General features: G+C 37.3%; 1 protein-coding gene across 1 annotated transcript; it reads right to left on the bottom strand.

Annotated features, from left to right (window-relative positions):
* Window positions 1-910: 910 nt before the first annotated feature.
* Window positions 911-3,359, bottom strand: LOC109001288 (N-alpha-acetyltransferase MAK3). The gene is made up of 4 exons (XM_018978506.2): window positions 3,039-3,359; window positions 2,805-2,925; window positions 2,113-2,168; window positions 911-1,353 (listed from the first exon to the last, which is right to left on the bottom strand). The coding sequence occupies exons 1-4, from the start codon at window positions 3,228-3,230 to the stop codon at window positions 1,117-1,119; spliced, it is 606 nt and encodes a 201-aa protein (XP_018834051.1). The 5' UTR covers window positions 3,231-3,359; the 3' UTR covers window positions 911-1,116.
* Between the last annotated feature and the right edge of the window lie 7,977 nt (window positions 3,360-11,336).

Raw genomic sequence — 11,336 nt, 5'->3', positions numbered from 1 at the left:
ATTTTATTTCCTTCAATTCTTAGTTTAATAATGATATTATTAAATTATTTGAAACTTAGTACTGTAATTTGTAAGTTTAAAATTATCACGTTATATATTTATTTTCTAATTAACAAATACACAACATATGCATCGAATTATAACTATTAAAATTAACAATGATAATTTCTTTTTTTAGAAAAGAAAAATATTTTTTTTTTCTATACATACCAGCACACTATATGAAAAGTTACTATCATTTTTGACAAAAGAAATTAATTTCTTTTGGCCTTTAGGTGTGATAAATAAATAACGCTAGAAATGAGTTTGGATTTATCAATTGGAATATAGTCTTCTCTTCTTTGCTTCTAAATAAATACGAAGTGTTCATAAATTTATGACCTCTTTTAAATTTGTTTGAATTTTTTTATTTACCTTCTCATTTATCATTTAGTACCATTTTTATTTTTTAAAAAAATTTCTCAACTGGGCACACGTGCAGATATATCTATTTTGCAGTATCACAAAGAAATAGATTTGTGGGAATTATGTTATTAGCTTTATATTCTTTATCCTATTCATTATTGATAGTTTTATTTGTTGAACATGAATATCTTTTTGTTGTCTTAAGCAAAGAACCTCTTCAATGTAATTCAGAGCGAAGGATTTTCTTTGTTGCTAGTGTATGTACTTGGCTTTCCTACTCCGTTAGCTATACTTGTCATTGGATGAGAATGAGTATATTTTGTCTTTGCAATACATCTTAGAGCTTTCAAAATCAGCAAGGTAAAACAAGCAGTAAAAGATAAATGTCATTCTCTATTATATATTTTGTCATTCCTAACAAAATCAATTAATTTGGTGCATGGTAAATGGTTTTCATTTTTATTGTTAAAAACCAACTTAAATATAAATTAACCGGGGAGACTAAGTATAACAAATCCAAGATGAAGAATAACATTGCTGTTGGCAAAATGAGAAAAAAAAAAAAAAAATTAATAGAGCCTTTTCAGGACATGGATTGCAAAAGATTGATCATTCAGATGGTATGCATCTCAAAGACCCTAGCAATGAAATTCACAAGTTTATGAATGTGTAGGACATATACTGAGCTGGAAAATCTAAATACTAGTAGTGTCAATGCAGCTCACAACATTCTTCAGGTGGCATGTGATCAGTATGCCGGTGGCTGTCCTCATTGTTTGTAATCATTGGCAGGGAGGAGAATAACTCTGGAGAAGGGAATAACAGCTTCAGCCGAAAAGCATCAACACCGTTCAAGTAGTAATGAAAGAGTCGCTTTGCCCTTATAAACCCTAGACGGCCATACAGTGCTAGAGCTCCTTTATTTGTAACTTCTGCTTCCAATGTTACCTTCACATTTTTTTTTTAATGAAGAAAAGGAAGAGAGAGAGAAAAATAACATATGCGTAAGCCAGTGTTCGCTTCTAAACATTGATAGAAATTGCCAAACTCAATATCATCATGAATGGAAAAAAAAAATACAAATGTAGTTGGATAAATTAGCTCAAAAAGTGGAAAAAAATCAACATGTGTTTCCTCATGGCAGCAAGCCCATTATTTCACCAACGAAGTCGTTCAATTTTTATTGTATGAATGGACATGTGAAATCAAAAGATTATTCATAGAAACAGTAGGTGCCTAAGTCCTACAATCAATTCCATATATTTTCATCTCCTAATTTGTCCAAAAAATTCCAATATTTTTCATTTCAGCCCTAATTTCCCAGTAAAATTCACCATGATTCTGGAACCTGCTTCATATTCTAATCTTTCCTGTAGATTAACCGGCGATTGAAGTTTAGCGACGACGAGCAGCTAGTAACAAAAGCATGATGCTAGTAATAACTTATACTACCACCTTTATGATATGCTTGTGCAAATGCAAAGGCATACTACACAAAATAAATTTTGAGTACAGGTTTCAATCATGAAGGGAACCAAAATGGTCTTGTGCAATGCCACTTTGGTAAGAACATTCACTGAGATAGCTGTTGGTACAGATTGAAGAGCAGGGTCATGTGTAAGTTCCAATTTGTTACGTTTAATAAATTATGCAAAGATGGTAACACAGGTTGGTAACCTTACAATCCATGCTGACATACTCACATACCTCTTCACAACCCGATTCCATCATCACTTTGATAGATCTGGTAACAAGTTCCGTAGCTGCAATACGAGGAAATCTCCACATAAATATTAAGACGCCACAAAGCTTCACAGCCAATAAGATATAGCAAAGATAATTTTTAGAGATACACCATATGATAAATTTAGGCACCAGTGTGTAGAGGTTATAAAAACTAGAAGTCTCAGATATTTATAATCGACCATCATTTTCTACTACAACCATCTTTTTACAGGTAAAAGTCAAATTTTATTTAAACACAATGAAAGGCGTTGCCCGAGTACGCAGGAAGTATACTACAACCAATTTTTGTGTAATAAACACCAAGCTAACACACATTGGTCTACAGCATATACACAAAAAAAAATCAGCATATATGTCACGCATATGAATGACATCTCAACCATTACATTCCTCCTTACAAGCTCCTTACACTCTTCCATACCATAAGAATAGGCATCAGTTCCATAATACATAGTTACACACCACTATAAATATGATAACCTAAAAAGTTTTAAGTGCCACAATATAACAAAGTTTATCGTAATAAAGTGGGGTGCCCAAAATTAACAGCTCGGTTGCAAAATTAATCGCAGTGATTAAATCAGATTGAAAATCATAAATGCCGCAGATTATAATTTTTCTTATCGGTAAATGCCGCAGATTTAGAAAATTACCAATGCCTCTGCTTCTATAAGGCTTGATGACAACTAGCATAGCAATATATCCTCTGAACGTATTTCGATGCTGACCCATCTTACAAACCACCGTCCCCACACACTTGCCTTGGTGAAAAGCCTGAAACCCATACACAGAAAACCAAACACACGGACGCAAAAGAAAGAAAAATAATCAGTAAGAGTTTGTAGGTTTTGAAAGAAACCCCATAACAAGTAAGAGTGAAAGGTAACCAGGAAAGAAAGTTGGGGCCAGAGATAGACGAAGTAACGGTAGGTGAAGATGGAGTAGGGCTCGCTGAGTTCTTGGTCGACAAGAGACATGATCAGGGGTAGGTGATGTTCACCCCCGTAGCTCACGTACTCTATCTCCACTGGCTCGAACTCTACTTTCCTAGTTTCTTCTTCTTCGTTCTTCGTATCCATCCCCTCTATCTCTCTTCCCTTCTCGGTGTAGACTGTGTGCCTGCGTGAAGGGTTTGAACTTGGATGGGGGTGAGAGCATGCTGTGAAAGAGGAGTTTGTTTTTGGGCTTTTCACGGGCCTTCATTTAATAGGACCTTTTGTACCAAGCCACCAAGTTATACGAACGGCTTCATTGAGTTATCAGTCAAAAATACTTTTTTTCTTTTTTGGTTCATTAAGCGGAAAAGGAAGACGTTTTCAAAAACAAAATAAACGTAACTTTTCACAACATTTTATATAATAATATTTTAAAAAGATTGATATTTTTATAAACTACTACATAAAAATAACATCATTTTGCCAAAGTATCCTTATTTTATAACACGTATTATGAAATATATTATGTGAGTATTATTTCTTATAAAATAAATCTAACGAATTACATAAATTTATGTCAATTTGAATTTATTTTTGTAAAAGCTCTTTATAACACTATGATACCTCGTACTTCAAAATGTTAAGCAGTCTTCCTCTCCCACTCCCAAAAACATGTGGTATGTAATATTTGTTTTAACATCATTTTTTTTCAAGCGTTTGGTTTTATAAGTATTGAGCAGTCTACTCTTTCCTCCAGCTCACAGATGACACAACAAATGATCTCCACCTCAACAGCTAGTCTTCTAGAAGAATCGGGTGTTACGCAGACTAGGTTATGTGTTGCCTCTATGTAAATGTGCTGCCTTTGTGTAAATGTAGTGCTATGGCAATATTCCCTTTGTAACAAACTCCTGCAAATCTCTCTGTACAACAATGCATATCAGCTACACGACACTTTGTCCATATGAATTTTGTCGAGTCCAGTTTTGTATATATATCAACTCATATAGCTCTGCTATAATCAATGAGAATGAAATACATTTCTCCTTAAACTCTATCATGGTACCAGAGCTGGAAAACGACTAATGTCCTCCATGTCTGGTGACCACTCCTCCAAAAAAGACCACTCCTCCACCACCTTCCAACTTCCCAGTAATTTTTCCCACATAATTTCTATCAAACTCAATTTCAACAATTTCCTCCTCTAGTGAGCAAATTATCCCATATCTCCATGGACAGGATCTCTACCATTTCATTGATGGCTCTTCTCCTCCCCCCCTCCAATCCTTCCTACCTCATCTCCCTCTCCATCACTCTCCACCCCATCTCAAACTAATTCAGCCTATCTTAAATGGCGTCGCACAAACTAGTTGCTTCTTAGTGCCCTTCTTTCATCTCTCATTGAACCCATTCTTGCTCAAGTCATTACATCTCACACATCTCATGAGCTTTGGGTTACACTTGACACAATGTTCACTTCCCAATCCCAGGCCAGAATTTTTCAAATCTGCAATTAGCTCACCAACTTGAAAAAAGGTTCACTCTCGGTAACAGATTATTATCACAATGTTCGTTTACTTTCTGATACTATGATTGCTGTGGGTGAACCATTGAGGGATTTTGAGGTTGTTTCCTATCTTCTTAATGGCCTCACCTCTAAGTTTGAGGCCTTCGTCATTTCTGTCACCACGCGCCCCACGCCAATAACCTTTGCCGAACTCTTCAACCTACTACTTCTTACCTTTGAAAGTCGCCTCTCACTCACATCTCTTTAGCATGGTCTTCTCCCTAACCTCTTTGCAAATATCACCATTGCTTCTTCCCCTCTTGGTGGTCGAGGTGGTTATCGTTGTAGCCGTAATGGCTATCGAGGTGGTCGTGGTCAAGGTGGTTGTCCCTTCTCATCTTTTTAGCCACTTTCACAATATGGTAGCAAGTCCACTTGTCAAGCTTGCCCAAAAGTTGGTTACATTGTTTGCAATGTTACCACAAATTTGATCAAGCTTACCAATATGATCTTCCCCAAGCTCTGTCCACTCATTATACCAGTGCTCAATCCCTCTCTGATAAGCAGTGGTACCCTGACTCAGCTGCTACAAACCACCTTACTTCTGATCTGTATAACCTCAACCTGTCTGCTAAACCATACTCAGGACCTGAACAAATTAAAGTTGGTAATGGAACTAGTCTTCCCGTGACCCACTTTGGTGACTCTCATTTCTCAACTTCCAATTCTAATTTTCTTCTGTGCAATTTACTTTATGTTCCTCAGATTAAAAAAAGTCTTATCTTGGTTAATCAATTTTGTTGTGATAATTTCGTATTTTTCGAATTTCATGACTCTCATTTCATTGTGAAGGACAAGCGGACGGGAACCTCTTTACTCAAATGTCCAACCCATAATGGTCTCTATGTCTTTCCTTCTCCAAACACTCCCAAGTCAAATCGGGTTGCTCTAGTTGGAGAAAGAACCATCGTCGCTCACTCGCATCATCGCCTTGGCCATCCATTCCTTCAGCTTGTTTCTCACATTTTGCACAACAAATGCTTGCCATTTATTCCTTCTCAACCTAGCTTTTTTTGCACTAGTTATCCTATTGCCAAGTGTCGGCAATTATCTTTAAAAGTTCTGTCAATAGGTCTCTTTGACCTTTGCATTTGATTTATGTAGATGTTTGGGGTCCATCCCCTCATTTATCAAGAGATGGATTTCACTATTACATTTCTTTTGTTGATGACTATAGCCGTTAAAGGCGATGCCTTCCTCTAAAGGCGATGCTACCTCCACTTTCCATAAGTGTAAAAATAAAAATTATTCAAAGAGATTGGGGTTGCGAATTTCGCCCCCTTACCTGAGTTCTCCAATCTCAAGGAATTGTGCATCGACTTTCTTGTCCTCATACCCACCAATAAAATGATGTGGTAGAGAGAAAACACCGTCAGATAGTCGAAATCGGACTTGCACTTTTAGCAATAGCTTCCCTACCTTACAAATTTTGGACGGATGCGTTTCAAACCGCTGCCTATCTCATTAATTTTCTTCCACCTCTCTCACTTAAAAATAAATCACCTCATCTCCTTTTTTAATTAGGAACCTGATTACTCATTTCTTAAAATTTTCAGTTCCGAATGGTGGCCAAATATTCGTGCTTATAATAATTATAAAATGCATTTTTGTTCTCTCTCTTGTATTTTTCTTGGGTATAGTCCCATGCACAAAGGATATAAATGTCTTAATTTATCAATCAATCGCATGTATATATCCCAAGATGTCTTCTTCAACAAAAATTTATTTCCATATTCCACACATTCCTAGTCGGACTCTACTTTCCCTCAACAAACCCATACTACTCTGCGCATCTCTTATTCCCTCATCCACTTCCACTGACACGTCCCCTTCATTTTCTTCGACAAACCAACTCTCACTTCCAGACCCTTTCTCTAATACATCTCCCCACATCCTCGATCCCCCATTATTATCCGCTCCAAAACAAATTCTTTCCGTCCCAAATGCTTCATTGATGGCTCCATCTCTTACCCCCACCTAAATAGTGCCTCACTTGACATTCCAGAGGAACCAACTTCATACAATGTTGCTTCCTGTTTTCTAGAATGGCGTGATGCCATGTCTACTTAGTTTCAGGCTCTCATTTATAGTCAAACTTGGACTCTAGTTTTCCCTCCCCATTCCTCTAATATTGTTGGTTGCAAATGGGTGTTCCGCACAAAGCGTAAGGCCGACGGTACCATCGAACGACGTAAAGCCCGCCTTGTTGCCAAGATTTAATCAATAGGAAGGTATCAATTACTCTAAAACCTTTAGCCCTATTGTAAAACCCACAACCATTCGGCTTGTGTTATCCTTAGTTGTCTCTCATGATTGGCCACTTCGTCAACTAGATATTCATAATGCCTTTCTCCATGACGATCTTTCTAAAACTGTTTACATGACTCAACCCATCGGTTTCAGTCATCCTAACCATCCTAAGTATGTTTGTTGTTTGCGAAAAGCCAATTGTGGCCTAAAACAAGCTCTAAGAGCTTGGTTCGCACAACTCAATTTGTGTTTATGTGAATACGGTTTTACTCCATCAAAATCAAACCCCTCCTTATTTGTTTATTCTTCCCAATCCATTACCATTTCATTTTAGTGTATGTTGATGATATAGTGGTTACCAGTTCTCATCCCTCACAGATTGATCATCTCATTGTTTTTCCTATCAAAGACTTAGGCAAGTTATCATTTTTTCTTGGGCTAGAAATTTCATACTTATTGATGGTATTCAAATTTTCCAAAGGAAATACATTTGGGATCTCCTATCTCAAACCAACATGCTTTCAACCAAAGGAGTAACCTCTTCAATGGCCACTTCCACTCGCCTTTCCATTTCCTACACACCATCTTTTTTTGACCCCACTCTCTACAGGAGTGTCGTTGGGGGTCTCCAATACCTTTTTTTGACCCGCCCTGATATTGCCTTTGCCGTCAATAAAATTTGTCAATTTATGTACAACCCAAAACACTCCTATTGGCAAGCTGTCAAACGCTTGTTAAGGTACCTCAAGCAGACAATCAATTCCGATCTTTCCATTCACAAATCCTCCAATCTTCAACTTCAAGCCTTTTCCGATGCGGATTGGGAAGGCTGCCCCGATGACCACCGCTCTACCGGTGGTTTTTGTATCTTCCTTGGTCAAAACCTTGTTTCTTGGAGCTCTCACAAGCAACACACTGTTGCTTGCTCAAGTACCGAGGCTGAGTACAAGTCTCTTGCAAATACAACAGCTGAACTTCTTTGGATACAATCACTTCTTAAAGAGCTTCACGTTTTCCTCCTAAACCTTCATTGCTATGGTGTGATAATCTTGGTATAACCTATCTTTCCGTCAATCCCATACTTTATTCTCGCACAAAACATATGAAAATTGACTTCCATTTTGTCCGGGATTGAGTAGCTACAAAAACACTTCAGGTTGCTTTTCTTCCATCCAAAGACCAATTGGTTGACATTCTCACAAAACCAATAGTGTCATCTCGGTTTCATTTGCTAAGAACGAGCCTTACAGTTGTTGATACACCGATTAGCTCGTGGGGGCATATTGAGCTGTCTACTCTTTCCTCCAGCTCATAGATGACACAACAAATGATCTCCACCTCAGCAGCTAGTCTTCCAAAAGAATTGGGTGTTACATAGACTAGGTTGTGTGCTGCCTCTGTGTAAATGTAGTGCTCTGGCAAGATTCCCTTTGTAACAAACTCCTACAAATCTCTCTGTACAACAGTGCATATCAGTTGCACGACACTTTGTCCATATGAATTATGTTGAGTCCATTTGTGTAGATATATCAACTTGTATCGCTCTGCTCTAATAAATGAGAATGAAATACATTTTTCCTTAAACTCTATCAATAAGTTTCGATCAAACAATATAATTATCATCCGCAATAAGAACCTTCTGAAATCTAATGAAGCAATGGTCACATATAGCCATAAATCTAATGAGAGTATCTAGAGCTTGTGTACTTCGGGTGGGTGTAACTCCTCATTCCCTAATAATTGTCATGGAACAATAGAGTTTAATGGTCGTAAGCTTGCTACCCACCCTATGCAGGTGGGTAGTCGGCTATCTTGCTCCCTGCACTTGCATGGGCGGGAGGCTGCATATGGACCCTCGACATTCGGCCACGTCTTGTATGGACGAGTGATCTCGCCCCCAAAACTCTCCAAATCTACCAATTCGTTCACCAAATCTACATATCCACCAACCAAATTCACACATCAACTTCAAATACATAGATACAAAAAACTAAAAAACAAAAAATACATAGATTAACCGTAGTGGTCATGGTTTTATGAACAAACCCACGACCATGACATGGCCCATGAATATCCCAGGGAGAACCACCTTGAGAAGAAAAAATGGAGAAGGATAAAAGAAGATGAAGAGGAGGATGAGGAGGAGATGTGTTGTGAGGCTGGGGTTGGCGACAAATGAGGAGATGAAGAAGATGGGGGAGTTTGGACGGAGGGGGGATTGAGAGAATGAGAGTCAGTCTAAAGTTTTTTTTCCCTTATATATATATCCTGAGAGACAGATATAGAAAATGTAGATAATTTATTAGAAAGCAAGCAAGTAAACTTCATTAGAAAAAATGATACATGAGGAGGGGGTAAGGTTCCCCTACAAAAACCCCAAAACAATAACAATAGTGTAAAGTGGTGGATAAAAAAGAAAAAAAAAGATTTTTGCGATCAATTTCTTGGCCTTTACCCAAATCCTACAAAGAGGACGTCGTCTTAAAAGATGGTAATAAGATGTTCGCAAAAATTTGCTAACAATGGAACCACTGTTGGTGGCAGTAAAATCTCTGCTAAAAGCAGTGAGGGTGGGGGGTGAAAAACTCGGCTCAGATGAATAGTCCTATATAAAACATGGTAACAATTCGACAATTTAAAAAAAAAAAAAAAATGTTGTGTTAGACAATCTTGAGCATATTTAGATAGCAAAACAAAGAAAAATCATCAACTCCTCATCACATCCAATTACATTAGCATCATCATGAATGGTCTATTTAAAAAAAAACAAAACAAAAAATATGCTACGTGGCAACTAGGCGAAATGGCCACGTCAAGCGGAAATATGGAAGGGGCAGAGTAGCTTTTTCCTTCATCCATTGCTGCAGGCTGGTACCATCAGTGGAGGCTGAATTGGAGTGTCCAGCAGTTTCCTTGCTTAAATTGAAAATGCTTTTTAAAAAAAAAAAAAAAAAAAGAACTGGTGAGACCAGCAGGTGTGCAACTGCAGCCTTTTAAAATTGAAAATGCTCACTGAAAAATAACTAATTGCTTAAATTATATTGGACTCGCCAAATTTCATAATTTTTCTTTTTATGGTGTTTCTCAATTTTAGATCTTATCCTTTTCACTCGTACATATTCTACAAGAGTTTTATTACGCAAAATTTTCATTACACGATTTTCACAAAATTTTATGGAAGTGGATTTTGGCTGTGTGCTATTATTGTTTTGTTTTTTCTTTTTGTGGAGAATAAAATTACTTTATGGATTGATGCAAGTGGTTTCTTGGGTTTTTTTTTAGAAGGGGATGGGGGTTGACAGTGAGGGATAGTTGCTTGTATCTTTTGGGTGAATAGGTCAGATCTACAAAGGTTGACCATCTAGTGTATGATCAATTCAATGAATAGCCAAATAAAATTATAAAGTCATTACTGCATTCACCTTCCCAGTTTTGTTCTCGTCCCTGCTTAGACTTGTGTTACCACTCCATGATGGTTAAAATGCCAAGACACTTCTTCAGTAGTCTCCAATTTGGAGAGATGGAGTTTATACAGTAAGATGTCATCGATGCAAGGGTTCACAGGAAGAGCAGGGGAGACTGCCGAAGGTTGTGATAGGCTGATAGGTAGGTTGTTCGAGGTCTGATCATTGTAACCTGGTGACAGCAAGTCTCACTAGAATCACTAAAAGAATTCACCAAAAGAAGAGAAATGTGCACTGAGAAAAAAAAAATGGAATCGCACTCACAGGTAGAATCCTTCCAACCCAATACCATCCTTTCGTGATTAAAAACTATGTGATAGCCAGTCATGAAGTTTTCTGGATGAAAATAAATATATTTAGAGTAAGTGGTAATTTATCAGTTCAAATATATAAGCATACAAAATGGCCATTAGTGATATATGGGGCCAAGGAAATCTAGGTGATCATGAAATTCATGGCTTGTTCAATGACGCAATGATTAAATGGATATCGTGGTTGTTTTTCATGTGCGAAACTTAATGTCTGATGTAAGGAGTGCAGCCAATGGTGAGAAGGGTTATTTCATAGAGCCTCCATTTTTATGTGTTAAACCAGTAGAGGTTAGTATGTATTTTTAACTTTTTCCTCAACCTAATAACCTATATAAGTATACAACTAAGTTATTGGCTGTAAAAGTTGGTGCAGGAATTGTCCGATATGCATCCTGATTTAGTTCTATCTTCCATTTGATCTTCCCCTCAACTAAAGTTACTTATTTGTGTGATGAACTACTGAAAATCAAGGGCAAAACTGGCCATCAAGTGGGCCTTAGTTCAACTTTTTGGTTCCAACAAAGTTACCAAAAGCTGTCAAACATCTATTTTGGTGAGGTTTCCAAATTTTGTAACTTTCTGGTTCTGGTTCCCTTCAATTCCTAGCAAATTCCTATAATCTACACACTTTATCCATGACTTTCAACTATCTTCCATG

Source organism: Juglans regia, chromosome 1, assembly GCF_001411555.2.
Source record: "Juglans regia cultivar Chandler chromosome 1, Walnut 2.0, whole genome shotgun sequence".
NCBI lineage: Eukaryota > Viridiplantae > Streptophyta > Magnoliopsida > Fagales > Juglandaceae > Juglans > Juglans regia.
This window is presented reverse-complemented; position numbering and strand designations above follow the sequence as displayed.

Coding starts and splice junctions, on each gene's coding strand:
- LOC109001288 (XM_018978506.2), bottom strand. CDS start 3,230: ATGGATACGAAGAACGAAGAAGAAGAAACTAGGAAAGTAGAGTTCGAG. Junction 2,926..3,038: donor GGCCCCAACTTTCTTTCCTG/GTTACCTTTCAC, acceptor TATGGGTTTCAG/GCTTTTCACCAAGGCAAGTG. Junction 1,354..2,112: donor TGGAATCGGGTTGTGAAGAG/GTATGTGAGTAT, acceptor AAAAATGTGAAG/GTAACATTGGAAGCAGAAGT.